Genomic DNA, 15,753 nt, shown 5'->3' with positions numbered 1-15,753 from the left:
AGCTACCACACCAGGCCAACACAATCTTCTTACCTAAACTGTTGTAGTTGTTGCCTGTTTCCTCATTCCAGTTCTTTCTGCAAACTCCACCACCAATTAGATCTGTGCTCTTTTTAAAGATCTTAGAAAGCTCCTGATGTGCATGGTTCCTTGCACATAGTAGGCATTTGAACTTACTTGCAAAGAAATTACCCCATTTATATTGTAATTCAAAGATAAGAATAGATGTCCCCTTAAGTTTAGCCATGATTTATGGTGGGGAAAAATAACAAACATGTTTACAAGTTGTTTTTTCCTGCTGTATGGTGGGATTAGGTCATCACATCGTGAAGACTATTTTAGCCACCTCCCCACAAACCAAACAGCATAAGGTATTCCTAGATAAGAGCCCTAATGCCAGCGTAATTCCTCTTTTCCCCAACATACATACACAGAGAGAGAGAGAGAGAGAGAGAGAGAGAGAGAGAGAGACAAACTTGCTCTTATTGCATTCAGGTATCAGAGCCACAGAGATCTCTAGGGACAGCACAGGACATATGCAGGGGACTCACAGCTCTGGGTGACCATAGAGCAGTTGTAATTACTCTTGGATAACTGCAGCAAAGGTACGGCTCTGTGAGGTCACGTGGACTTCTGCCTCAATTCTTACCAGTTCTAGTCAACTACCTGTGCAAGACAATTTCAAGAGCAATAACAAGTCATAATTTTAAATGTCAGAGCATGGAAGTGGTGAGCTCCAGGAGGTTGAAAGTTACAGCCCTGAATTTGTTTTTCTAGGCCCTGCTTCACTATGCCCTGAGATCTCTGTTAGATCGTCAACCTTCTCTGTCCCACTTTCTTCATCTGTAAAATGGGGATACAATTATGAATTGTAGGATCACATGCAAATTAACTATTTAATCATTAACAACTTTTTAAAATCAAAGTAGATTCTTGTTTGTAGTCTGATTTTTGAAAATTCAATGTATGTTATTTCATGCATGTATATTTGGCTTTTTTCCTTAGAAATTCTCCCCACAATTTACTCAGTCTCTCTGGAACACTCAAGCAATGAATATTGCTGAATGCTCGTGGTTTCTGGCCCAACACGAACACTTTTCAGGAAGTAAGTCCTGGTCACCTGTCATTTTGCTAATGGATGATGTTTTCACTTCAAGGTGTGGGCTCACTGGGGGAAGTAAATGAGTTGACTTGATTACCTTTCTTGCCCACCACTTCTGATATACATAAACTCATTACTGCCAAGGGTACTTCAATCTTATCAAAAGGGGATACACACACACACACATACACACACTTTTATTTTTTATTTTATATTAATAAATTGAAATGCTTGGTTTGTCATTACAATTCTTTGTGAAAATTTGGCTCTTCACTAAATTCATAATAAATTATAAATGCCTGCACCAAAACAAAGAACAGTCTACAATGCCATCAGATGCATGCCTCTCTTCTCTCCCTAATTTTGATTTCTAGCTCCCATGGCTTCCAGAAGAGAAAGCATGCAGGGGCACACACATACTGTATTTCAAATGGAGATTTTATGTAAGCTTATTTTTACAGCAATTCCAAGAGAGGCTGCTCTGCTTTTTATCTATGCAAACTGGAAAGAAAGTCGGCACCCTGCCAGCTCCCTGACAGCAGGCCAGGCTCGGCCTGCCATGGGTGACTCGTACAATGACATCTAAGGGGTCCAGAAAAGAACCCTGACTAATGGCTTTTGGATTCCTTATGACCTTTGATCCTCAATGACTTAGACCAAAATAAATGACCTAATTTCAAGAAACTACATCCAGCATGTGAACTCTAATGAGTGAGAGAATTTACCTGCTAAGCAATGATTAATAGGTATGTGCTACTTATAATAATTCCTTAGATCTTGGCCAAACCAGAGGAAATAGACTTTTCAGATGTTCACTTTAGAAAACAAATTCACCTTCCAGGATGCTGCAAAATTTGAACGTGACAATGCCCATGGCAGATAAAGTACACAAGGCAATGGAAGTACAAAAGGATTTCCTGGAACAGACAAAAAGTTGCTGAGAAGTATGAGGCACAAAAGCATTTCTCCCTTAGACTTATGTATTGTTTCTGTAGTTAGTGATCCTGTTACTTTCTTATTGACAAAGGCTATCAGATCTGCAGGGCCAGAGCTAGCACAACCACCGCACACACTGCTCTCACCCCATGATAACTTCCATCACTGCGCACTGTCACCAGAGCACTGAAGCTAGATGGAGGTGAACCACAACACTGTATCACTCGACCTTCAGAACTCCCTTCCCACCCACCCTGAACACACAAGTGCACTGTCAACAAGCCCAGAAGAAACAGTCTGTCTTTCTGCAGAGTCCTTGGTCTATCAGAAGCTTCTGGAGAATTTGAGAGACCCAATGAAAATTCAGTGATATTCAAAAGGAAGTTCTTATATAGATAGAGAGGAAAAACAACACATTTTTGTCCGACTAATAGGATACAAATAATGGGTTAAGTTTCAAAATCAGAGGAAAAAAATCAAAGATGGAGAAAAGCAATCATGTTTCCATTTAAAATGTCATCTTGCTTGTGTTCCTGAGATCCTTGCTATGCAAAGTGTGATCTGCAGACCAGCAACATGAGCATCCCTGTGAGCTTGTTAGAAATGCAGAATCTTGGGCTTCCCCCCTCTGAATCAGAATTTACATTTACAAAAAGATGCCCAGATAATTTGAATGCATGCTCAAGTTGAAGAAGCACTGCTTGAAAAGAAGCAAAACAATCTTCAATTCTGTAGTAATGTCCATTTTCTGATTTTTTTAGACAGTAGACACTCATTTTTTAAAGTTACTGTTTAGACCTCGGTTAAATCTCCAAATGCGTACATTGTTAAATCTCATGATATCAACTCAGAGAAAAGTTGTGCATATTAATGCTATATTGTGTGAAAATAAAACTTTTAAAAAACTCTTCTGTTTAGAACCTAAACAATCATTCTACTTCTCTCTCATATCAACCTAGCAATGTTTCCAATGATTTGATTTATCACAACATCACCTTGACATACCGATTTTCAAAACCCAGAGGCAGGCTGGACAGTGTGTGCTTTGTCATGAGGAAAGAAGGAAGTCAGGCAATTATTGTCTAAGTTCAGTCACCACAAGAAGGAAAACAGGACACCTCAAAGCCAGCACAGCACTTTCCAACAAAAGGCACCTTCTCCCCAAATTACCAGAATAATATTAACTCAATGCCCCATCTTACTTCAATTGTGAAAACCAGCATTGGTCTCTGACACTTCAAGTACATTTGGCCTTGTTACTCTTGTCTTCCTGTCTCCAGTAGCCAACAAACCAACATTATGACCGGATTTGAATTCTTTCTCTTGAAGTTGGTGATGACTTTTGGGGAATGGGAACAATGGGTGGAAAAACTAACACTCTGTGGCAACACCAAAAGGCCTACCTTCCCATTCTCAGAGTCAGTACCGACCACTGAGAAGGTCAGACTGGCCCTACGATTCCAAATGCTGTGACGGTGGACCTAGGTGACATGTTACCCATGTTAGCTAAAATGTAAAATACAGCATTTGTAGCCCCGGAGATTAACTGAATTACAATGCCACATTTGAATGCTATTTTACAGATTTTTTCCAAAGGCTCTGAGTATCTACTCCTTAATTAAATTTAATTTGGTTTCCACATAGAGTGTTATTGAGCATATTCAGTTTACCATACACGTCAGCTCAAAATACATCATCTTCACCTTCCAACTACAGCCTTATGAAGATGTTTCCGAGTGGGAATATTCAAAACTGATTTATGGTGCTACTGCAACAACTAAGCAACTAATCTTCCAGTATAAATGTAACACATAAGAATAACCTAACTGAAACATATAAATTCCACATATACTTAAAAATATTATTGTCTGTAATTTAATATAGCAGAATGTTTCTAAGCCTACAACCTTGCATGCAGAAGCAGTTTTTCAAGCATTAATACTTAAATGGGTCATAGACACCACATCTGTCATTCTGTCCTGAAGTCTATGAGGCAAAACCAAGACTATGCTGGCCTATTGATTTTTCTAGCATTTGCTTTAATTTACTTAACCATTGAGAAATCCATCAGTACATAAAGGGCAACTGTCCATTACTGCCTCATTTGCAGACATTCCTTCCCCTCATTTTTGGTAAATATTTCCCTTAAATTGCTATGTGTTTACAGTGTAAAAACGAATTAGGAAAGTGCTCACACCTGTTTCTGTTCAGTAACTGCTGCACTGAGGTATATGTAACGTGCTTAAAGATAGAATAAATATCTAGACATTATTACATCTGTGTGCAAAGGGTGGTAAATTAGATCCTAATTACATTAACAGGGATTCTGCCTCCCAGCTTAAATTTTACATGAGCACTCCGCAAAAATCCAAAAGCTCTGCTGTGGTTTCTTTATGAGCTGGTGATTACAGTTACTTCCTATGCGGTCACTAAATATTCTGTTTACAAATAAATGAAGAAGCTTTGAGCCAACTTGCCAGAGTAATAATCTATTTTTTTTTTCTCCCTCTCTCTCTTCCCAACAAACCCTCGCCACATATGCATGGCAACAATCAGGAGCCCTGGCTTCATCTAATTACTCCATCACATAATTTCACAAATTGCCTTGTCACTGGGGAGCCAAGTGCAAAACACGCTCACAGTGGGATTTCAGGCAGCAGCTTTCATTTACTACTCATTCCTTGTTAAATTAAACACGAAAACACCAGTTGTGTGAAAGAAGTCAAAAAGAATGCCTGAAAATGAGCCAGACAAGTATATCTTCTATTTACCATTTCACCAAATACATTGTTGGCAACTGGCATCTCCAGCAGGAGGATCCATCCCCTTGTCTGACCCATGCTCGTTTCAATGTAGCTGCTACAATAGAACCCTTGCCAAAAGGCTAAGAATACATGGGCTTCTCCAGAAAGTAAACTTCATCATCTGTTAATAGGAAACATGGGCACATAGTTAAAAAACCTGATATTCTCAAGCCCCTCAATGTTTTATCCTTTCTGCTCCATGAAATGCCTACCCATGACCTTCACATAAGAACCTGTATTTGTATTAGATGAATGATGCTAAGCCTTTTGAAGGTATATATGGCATGCCATATTTCTATTCTGGCTAGAAAGAAGGAACCAAATTCCACTCATCTTTAAAAGTTCTCCAAAGGAAAGATCATCCATCAAGTTCGTACAGTATTACGTATTTTCCTTTTAAGTATTAATGCCTTGCATGTTTCTGAAACACATCAAGATAAATGCTCAACCATTGAATTACGGATGTAGGTGGAAGAAAAAGATTGTACGGTGGGTGACATTACTAGAGGGAGTGAACCTGAGGTTACACTCCTGGAAGCTGACATTTTTATATCAACAACTAAACACAGCCACTGGTAATTAAAGGTATTGCTTTGTAGCTCAGGAGCTAGCGGGGTCAGGTACCGTTTTACATCGCAAGCCAGTCCTTTATGCATGTAGATTTGCCAGCATTATCTGCACAGGGAGAAGGAGACATTAGCAGCAGCTGTCTCTCTGCTTTTACACTGAAAATTCTATTCATACAGACAGGTGGAGTAATTTAAAAGCCAATGTGGTACAATTTCGATGTGACTAATGTCACTGCCTACTAAAATGCCACCATTACCACTGTTTATGGAAACATTACTAAAATTACATTTTATTCATAAGAATTTTAGGATTCTGGTTATTACTAGCTTTAAAATGATCAGACCTCGGTGTCATACCCAGAGCGGAGGCTTAATTCTCCAGGGTTTAGCAGCCTTCTTTGCTGAGAAACGACAGTTGGATTGTAGTTTCAAGAGTAATCGGGACTGCAAAAGCAGTATCCTCTATCTCCATAAAGCAAATTAAAGACATAGCTCTTTGGCGCCCTGGCCACGTGACAGGCAAAAAAAAAAAAAAATCTTCAAGGAGCTCAATTCTGTGTTAGAAGGTTTAGTTAGGATTTGCATGAGGAAAGATGCTTCACCCCCAAACCACTAACAGACATTTTTAGACAGGGGTAGAGATTTGCATATTGCTGTAAGGAAGAAGGAGCAGTTAAACAATGTTTAAAATCTGAAATTCTAACAATGCAGAAATTATTAAGATTGTCACAAAATATCAATAGCTGTAGCTTTCTTTGCCTTTTTTTTTTTTTATAAGCAGATATGTCTGGAAAAAGAATCCAGATAGGAAAGGACCATCCTTGACCCCTAGTTACTAACAACCATCAGATTGCATTATGAAGTTTTATGCCAAGCCCTCTGGCTCATATTCTTATTTTTTAAAAAATACTAATTAGCTAGCTCACGGAATGAGATTATAATTATACCTGTTAACTCCCACAATGCGATTTGATTTGCTCTGCCTTTGAGAGGCAGCATGGTAGAAAGCACATGGAAATTCAAGTCAGGAGATCCTGGTTCGAGCTCAGCCAGTTCCTAGCTTTTGACCTTGAGAAAAAAAATCATTAACTTCTCTAAACTTCATTTTTGTTTCCTGCCTACCTCACAAGATTCTGTTAACAATCCAGTGTATGTGAAAATATTAAACCATAAAGCACCACAGAGATACATATTACATTTTCATGTAGCCTTTTGATCAATTCTTTTCTTCAGCTGTTAAAAAAACAGAATGATCCAATGTCAAAATGGCCAAGCAATTAATAGCTCAATGTTTAAAAACACAATAAAAGTCAAATGAATGTAGGAGATGATCATTTTATTTTCTTTTTCAAATGAAGTCAAGTCATTTTTGTGAAGTTTTTTTCACAGGAAGTTTGGAAACTGGCTTTTTAAAAAAATAATAATAATAGGCAAGAATTATTCCTAAACTTCTATAAACTGCAATAGAAATGATCTTCTTGATCTTTCTTAGTATGAGTGTTCACTTAACAAACTACATCTCCTGGCCTTTGAACATCCCCAAAACTTCCTAGGACACCGAATTCTCAGGGTCATTTGTGTCATGGGTCAAATGAGTGCTTGGGCACTGCAGCAATACCAGCAACAAAGTTAATGCAGAAACTGATAAAAACTGACCACAGAATATTAAGGACCGAAATGCAAAGACAGCTAAAAGGTTATGTTCATATATATCACTCCATATTTTGGGAAGAGATAATGCCAGCGGGACATTCAAATTCAAATAGTTACTAAAGATCTCTATTTCAGAATATTTCTAAACTACAAACCCAAGTCATTTCTACCTCACTTAAATATCAATGATTTAGGATGTTTGCATTTGTAACCTCAAGTTATTTAATGTCTACCTTTTGTTTAGATAGAGAAATACATTTTGTATTGGGACCCATGCTCACTGGGCTATAATTTGCTGAGTAAAAGCATTTTGCAATAGCAAGAAAAAAGAAGGACTAAAAGGTATTTAAAATGTTAGAATATTTCATGGCATAACGCTTTCAGCCACTCCTTTGCTCCTGATGGCTCTCCACTGGACCACCAAGAAAGAGTTGCTTTATCTGAGTTCTTGAACAAGCTCTCTGGCTCTTGATACACTGAGGTGAGTATCAAGTCCACTGAGGTGAGCCAACTTTACCAGGCTCAGGACTCTGCAAAGAAGGAACAAGCAATACTGAAACACCAGCACCCTTGTCAGGAGCAATCATTTTGATGTGAATCCACCCAATCACTATCATTACTATCTTGAGGCATCAATAAAGTATTTTTTGCTACCCCATGGCATTCTGTCTATCAAAGATAAGCTTAGGCCATGGCCAAGAGAGTTTTGTGATCCAAGCAACAGACCATTGCAAAGCAGTCTCAACTATTTGGTTGCCCTCTGGCATGGACTTGCATCAGCAGAAACAGAAAAATTAGAGTCTTGAACATAGCTGTGCAGGGGAGTAGAAGTAAAATTGACCAGTTTTTCCTACTAAAATTCATAGATGGCAGGGGTTCCCAGAGGTTATCTTACAGAAAACTGCCCAAGTATATAGGGACAAATATGCTCACACTGTCATACTCACACTTTAATAAGAAAGACTGAGATATGACGTGGATGTTTCCAGCTGAGTGAAACAAAATATCCTAAATTCCATGCTATGTAGATTTACTTCTACTGGCAAAACAGCCAACCAACCAAACAAAAAACCCAAAACACTGTAATCCTTTCTAAAATAAAACCATCTGATTTTCCCTCAGTTAAACCTCCATTCTTTAAGGCAAGGTATCTTCACTAGAAATCTTAAACATTGAGAAAGTAAAGAGCCAAACTTAGGCAACCAAACTCCTAAGGGTTGGGTTGAGTTAGTTACAAAAATATACACGCACTCCCACATGTATGTGTGCTACTCCAGTTTTTACCTAAAAGATAAATTGAGGAGAAGCAGTCGTATGTTCACTGACCAACTTTGATATTTCATCTTTAAAAACATACCATCACTAGCTGAAATAAAAAGAAGACATGATATTGATAATACACTTTGAAGTATAAATGCCTGGCTAGTGTTCAAACAGTTATGCGCATCAACAACAACTTAATAAATTGCACTTTTGTGGGCACTTTTCCTTGTGGGCACATAATCCTTTATTTAATTAGCCCGGTTAAGAGTATATCAGAAAACCAAACTATTGTGTGTTTTTATCTTAGCCTTGGAAACAAAAGAAAAATTTTAGAATGCTCTGACAAATTGCCAGCCGGACTCGACCAAAAGTCCCTTTATAGTGAAACAACCATCAGTGAAACGAATAAACCATTGATTTCACAAAAACCTCAATGACACCCCGAAAGTAACGTAGAGTCCCAGTCAGAGCCCATTTGTTGAGAAGTCCTATGTATCTGGGTAAATGGGCCATTTTAAAGTTGGACTTTTGTTTTTACTTTTGATTGTTTTTCCCCCATGCCTCCTCGTCAAGTGACTGTGATTACCCCAGGTCAGAGGTGCACCGCTGCGACTGGGGAAGAAAGGCTGGGGCAAGGAGAAGGAGGTGCTAGGAGGCTGGGAGAGAGCTTTGCCAGGTCACTAATGGCCTCTGGGGCAACAACGTGGAGAACAGGCTGATGCTTCCCCTTTGATCTTCTAATTCACAATGATCATTAGTATTAACTCCGATTCTTCTGGGTGAAGAATTCCAGCTGTAGCCTTTTCAGTTTACCTGACCTAAGAAAATTCATCACCCATCCCATTAGGATTTCAATAACCAGCTAAGAAAAAGAAAAAGGCAGTTGCCCCAGAATCTGGAAACCACCCGCTTCATTATTAAAGCAGAGTTTATATGATGTGTATCACAGAAGAATTAGGGCATTCCAGTATTTTTCTCAAGTAATTAAACAATCTACTCCATTTTCCTCCTGAGACAGATAATTCCCACTTGGGTGAAAACTAGTCAGGGACCTTATCTCGGCAAACTTAAAATCTGCTACCTTCAAAGTAACAGAGATCTTTTCAAATTTAGAGGGTTTTGTCATTCGAGCCTGGGTTAGTTTCAGCTAAGCCTCGCTTTGGTCACAGGTGAAGGCAAATGTGAAAAAGTAGTAACGATAAAGATATTCTTAAATATTTAAAAGAGCTGATTTTTGATAGGGTACATGGACATCTGAAAGGAGAAAAATCTTCTCACTTCTTCATACTAGTTTTCAAGTGCCTTAATTTAATAATTAATAAATGATCAGCAGGTAACACGTAGTGAAGAAGGAATCAAAGTTACCTGCTATCTCCACAAATCACTTCCCCTGGCTCGGGCGTGTGACAATGAAGGTAGGTTAGGACGGGTTTGAAGAAGGGACTGCCTTCCTCAAAGTCTTTGTATTACCCTGATTGACATTTCAGGCAAGAAAGTGAGAATATAGTTGTCCTGTCCTACCATCTGCTTGGAACTGCCCCCACATCTTTTAGGACAGGCAACTGAAGGATTCTAGCCCGGAAGGCACAATAAAAATATTCACTGTAAAAACTGGGAGAGTGTAGAGGTGAGGGAGATAGAGAGAAATAGAGATGGGAGGAGAGGAGAAAATTCCATCTGCTACCTACCTACATGCCTACCTATAGGTCCTTCTACCTGCCTCTTGACCTTTCGCTAACCTTGATCAACAGAATGGATTATCCGGATACCAATTAGATGTACTTTTTCATTGCAATAATTCATAATGTTTCGCAAGTAATTCTTCCAAAATTGCAAGGAGAGATATGATACTAAGATGTCTCCAACAGATCTTGTTACTAAAAGTAAAACCAATGAAACAACATCTGTCTCTTCTAGAGCATTCAATTCCCAATTCAGTTCCATTTACTCCGTCCTTAGAGTGGCGGACCCGCAGGGCACTTTTCATCTAATAGTGTTTCTATGGAAACACTATTCTCAACCTGGAAGATTCTACAACCCCTCACATTGGCTTTATCCACAATGAGAAGAAAGTCTTATAAATCAGAAATCAAGACATAAAGTTGGCTACACACACACACACAAAATATTTTCCAGGCTAGAAGTTCACACGCACAAAAAGAAAGGAAATGAAACAAAAACACATAGCAAATATGTGTATCTGATTTAGGAACAAACTTTGTCTCCATAGTAAAGCTTAACCTAATGGGATCCTTAAGATGGGGAGTGAGAGAGAAAATGTGAATGAAAATCTGCAATTCACCTTCAGGGTCACCTTCCCCAGTTCACCCTGAGGATCACCTCTCCTACTGGTCAATGCCAAATACTGAGCCTCCAATGCTTTCTTCACCTGAATCTGTAGGTATGTGTTTTAACTACCTCCACCCTCCCTAACTTCCAGTATTCCTGGGACACACAGTGGCAATAGGCAGGAAAATATAGTCACTGTATATTTTAAATAAGAACCACATTAACTGCTTTTCTATTTAGATTATATTTAAAACTGCAATATGATAGGGTAAGAAAACAGAAAAGAAAAAACGACCCTTGATTTTTACCTTAAACATTGCATTTATTCCTTTTCCTCATTTTCACTAAGCCCTTAGACACATATGTCTGTAACACTATGTAACAAAAGAACTGATAATATACAAAACACATCCAGCTTAAGCACTATGACATCGTAGGTTATGTTTACAGTTGGAATAATGCCTTCAAGAAGGAAAAAGAAACTTTGATGTGACATATGCCCCTGAATTGACTGTGACTACACAGTGACTCACACGCAAATATTAAGCACTTTTTAATTGTTTGCAATAATTTATCTTCAGGCAAATGCAACCATTTCTACTCTATTAATAAATGCTTTTATTTTCTTTCTAATTCTTATTATCTAAATCATGTCAGTCATTTTTTTCAATTCCAGGGAATAGTTTAAGAGACCTTCTTTACTTATCAACACTGGCAAATGTTCAACTTAGTCTAAGCTGGGAATTTACCTCACTGAAATTTCCTCTTACCCCATAATCACCAAAGTTTAAAACTCGTTTCCTTTTTCTTTTATTGTTTTCATTATATACAAGTAGGTCTAGTTTAGCTTGCTAGAGACTGTGAGTCCAAGAAGGCAGCTTTAGTTCTCTCTTTGGAGTAGTAAAATGTGCTACTGATTAAATCTACCTGTGGATAACTACAGACCAGCACATTTTTCTTCTCATGTAGCTGGGGTGAAAATCCAGAATTTTTTTTTTTTTTTTTTTTTTTGTTCAGGGCTTATTCTACTCCGCTAACACAGAAATGCTTTAAAGCCCTTTCAAGGGCAGATTTTTTTCACTGAATAAACCCAATGAAAGGATTGATCCATTTATTTTAAAAAGAAAAAATAGCAATTTGTTTTCAAAAAGTTGTGTGATGTTTCAGAAGATGCCTTTTGGCATTTAAAAAAGATTAGTTTACAATTTGCTAATAAATTGTAACTGCTATTGTTTTAACTGTCCAGAATTTCAATTGCTCTTTTATATCTAGCAAGACTTCAGACAGGATTTTCTAGATAAGTTGCATTAATCTCATAGCAATAATGTGATCATTTAAAATTTGTACCTAGTCTTCCTAATGAATTGTGCATATCTGAAGATGTCTCAGAACTTGAAATAAAGTTACTAAAGGATTAGTACTGAGTTGTCAGTAGTTACTTACATTTAGACAAACAATAATAACTCTCTATAATGTTATAGGTTTTTCCACAGAATTTATTAGAATTGGCTCTTGACTATAAATATTACCTACATTCCTTTAAGAAAGGTAACAAAAAAGGGTAAGGGCATTCCTTATAACTGGAGATGTGTTTGCTCTTGCAATTAGAGAAGAGGGGAGGAATCTTTCTCACGGGGAGGGGAGGAAAGGAAAAGGGTGAAAAATTTAAACAAATCTCCTAACTTTGCTCCTTAGACAATGTTATGAGAACAATTAGCTTTTTAGAGACCATTATTATTACTAATATTTCTATATGAGCAGAAGGCAATGGAGTGGATAAGAAGGATAGGAATATGCAACAGAAACCACAAGGCAACTTCTATGAAAGAAAGCCAGGGAGATGTGGATGAATGGGCTTCCCCTTCCAGGGCAGTGGCATAGGCCAGCAAAGACCTCAAAACTGAAGACAGTTAGTCAGGCCTCCGAAATCAGGCAGTTCATGAGTAATTTCTATTACAATTGCCCCTGTAACACACAGTCCACAACAGCATTGCAATGCAGGTAAAATCATTCTGGCTGTTGGAAAGTTTATTTTGTTTTGTTAAGAAAATCATATAGCTCTATGCAAGGGTCTTCACAAGGATATGACCTAGAAAAACAGGAAAACTGGCAGATGAATAAAATAACTTGCTTCTCTCTCTCCTGATTCTGCCTGAACCAATATTTGATTATATTTTATTCAGGGATACCTCAGTTTCAAGTAAAGCCAAAGCTCCTGTGCAGATTGAGATGGAGGCGGAAGAAACCTATTCGTTTTTTCTGTTAGTATAGGAAATAGAACTGGTTTGGTAATGACTTCAGAGACAACCTGATTTTATCCTGTCATTCCAACTCATTCCTAAAAGTAGGTTGGCTGGTTAGCTCTGGTGATGAAATACCAGCATGGTTGCATCAGCACCTTTGACCAATTGTCACTTCTTATCTAAATGTCAACTTATTTGTTTTTCATGATATGCCCTCAAGACCCTGGTCCTCTTTCCCTCCCAGTTCATTAGTGGTTGATTAGTTCTCAATAGGAAATTTGCACAAGACAGATCTCAAAATATCTACTCCATGGTACAAGTGTCAGATAAGTAATGGCACCCAAATCAGATTTTAGGTAAACCTAAGGTGATGTCAAACTCATAACAGCTAACACAACCTAACTCTTCAACTAACTTCCAGCATTAACCAACTCCTAAATTTTACTCAAAAAACTGTCAGTGTAGTCTAGTTACTGTTCGGAATCATGATTGGGTAAAAGAGAAGGGAAGAAATTTTTTTTTTTTTTTTTTGGTTACTCCTGCCACTCTCAGTTTTTATTTTACTCACAGATGCTGGAAAATCTGGATTATTTTACACCCTTGAGTGTTACTGGAGGCACTGCCTCTTATCTAGAGGAGCAGAACCAATGTGGCCTTCAGACGTCCCCTGAGTTTGTCTCCCTGTACCAGAACGACTCACTGAGGAACACGGCTTTGAAAGTGAGCCAGAGTATGAAGATAATGGACATGTTTATGACAATGCAGAATTAACTTCGATATTTAAGGAAAAAGATAACTTTAAGAAAAGCAAACTGGGCTAAAAATAGTAACATAAAAGATTTCTCTCCTGACATTAAAAACAACTCAAGAGTTTTAAGCATTCATTCATCTAGTTAGCTATGCTACAATCTGTCTAAATTCATCCTTTGTCCCTAATATCGAAAGTCTCCTGGTCAACAACTTTGCTGGTTTTTAAAATATTATTTTATCCATAAATTTTCATTTTGCCTTCTTCCTTCGTCCCATGAAATCAGTATGCACTTATAAAAATATCCACCAAAATATTATTATTATAAATATTTTGAACATGAAATTCATTCGGAACAATAACCAAACAAAACAAATCCCCCGGTGGCGTAAAGCCCCAAATCTCCAGTTTCTCACATCTCCAGGAGAATTCCTGCAGTGAAAACAGCAATACTCACACAGACAATATAAACTGTTACTCTGCTTGAAAAGTCACCAGGGACTACACAGGAAGAGCTGACTCTATATTGCTGTTTTCCTTTACAGTTCTAAATACAGGGACAACTTTCACTATGGAGCTCTGACTCACACAAATGTTTTGTAATGGAAGCCAGTGCATTCAAACCACTTAAAAGCAAATTATGTGATCATCTTGCCATTGCAACATGATTTAAATTTTTGTGGACCATTCACCATAAAGGTCCACTATACCACTGGAAGAGATTAAGTCTTTCTCTCTGGGGTTTGTCTTACTTTCTTCTTAGTAGGAGCTGATTCTAAGCACTGAAGGGTCACACTTAGAAAAGCAACATTATTGACATACATACTTAAAATCATAAGTTCACATGAACTCCTAAACCTTGTAGCTTACAAAAGTTAATAAAATTGCAATAGTGAATTTCAAATAAAACTTCTCACTTGGGGTATGTATCTAAGAAACAAGTGCTAACACTTTCGTACAAACTGTGGGAACACAGTGATTTATGAAATATTCCAAGTCCAGAGGGATCACTTTTTTCTCATTTTTTTTTTATCAAAACTGATTCATTGTCCATATTTAGTTTACATATGTCATTTAGAATCCACTTACTGTTAGATGCTGGAACAGCCACGCCCTCATGATATTTGTGGCTACTTTGGGAAAGATGCCACGCTTTTTGTGACGCTTTTTGTCCTTATCAGGGTCATCATCGTCACCTGTGCTGGGGGAAGCTACACTGTTGTCCAAGCCATCACCTGCAAACATAGTGAATCAAATTTTGACTGATGCTACCTTGACATGCTTTATTCAAATAGAATGCCTTTGGATATAAACAAAACCAAAAGAGCAATTGAAATGATTAATAGTTTCTTTGGTACTGTTGTTATGTTTTTGTTTTTGGTTTTTTTTTCAAGACAAAGAGAAAGAACAAGGCCTACGCTCAAAAGTAGTCAGGTCTAAAGAACTTCCAAAGAACAGTGCTAAAGGTCAAAGGGAATGGAGGGAAATATCCAATCTCTTTAGTGGCTTTGTTGCCATGGTAATTATTCCACCATATATAGTTGAGCCAAGTTGAGTGTAACTCTTACTAGGGAGTTAAAATTGGTGGCCGTCAGCAGCAGTGCTGTTGCTGCTAGAGTATTCAAATTCCACAGACAGTCATTGATGTCAATTTGTGAGAAGATGCATTTAAGATATCAACTATTTCCACAAGTGATCTATCTTAGGACTAGTTAAACTAGGATGGAGAAATGTAGGTAATCTCTCATATAAGCAGTTTGACATAGGAATTCTTCAACTGGAATATAATTTTTCTTATAATAGAAAAAGAGCATCAAGTCTAGTAAGGGAAAAACCCTTGACATAGTTTCTTGATTAGAAAACAATTACTATTTAAATCAAATATAGCAATGCTAAATTAACAGTAAATTGGAATTGGATTACACTAATAATCAAGGCAGTCTCTAAAATTTGTTCTAGATTTAAATTTTTCTCACTAAAAAGTCACCAGCTAAGATATTCCTGTATATTGGATCCTATTTTTCTACTGATTTTTGTTACATTTAAATTGTGTCTTCTAGAAAATATTTTGGCTGTGGGACACAATGAAATAAAAATGTAGTATTCCTTTTACAATGCCATATTTAATAAGAAAAAAATGAAGATT

At 37.5% G+C, this 15,753-nt stretch overlaps 1 protein-coding gene across 2 annotated transcripts in view; it reads right to left on the bottom strand.

Moving 5' to 3' along the window:
* MEIS1 (Meis homeobox 1) overlaps nucleotides 1–15,753 on the bottom strand; it is a 129,958-nt gene that overhangs the window by 42,266 nt on the left and 71,939 nt on the right. For both annotated transcript variants that reach the window (XM_045549744.1, XM_045549745.1), the window contains exon 8: nucleotides 14,697–14,842. In XM_045549744.1, coding sequence (XP_045405700.1) covers nucleotides 14,697–14,842 — 146 coding nt within the window. The remainder of the gene's footprint in view (nucleotides 1–14,696; nucleotides 14,843–15,753) is intronic.

The sequence above is a fragment of the Lemur catta genome, chromosome 4, assembly GCF_020740605.2.
Source record: "Lemur catta isolate mLemCat1 chromosome 4, mLemCat1.pri, whole genome shotgun sequence".
NCBI lineage: Eukaryota > Metazoa > Chordata > Mammalia > Primates > Lemuridae > Lemur > Lemur catta.
Note: the sequence above shows the minus strand (reverse complement) of the source record. Positions and strands in the feature narration are given on the sequence as shown.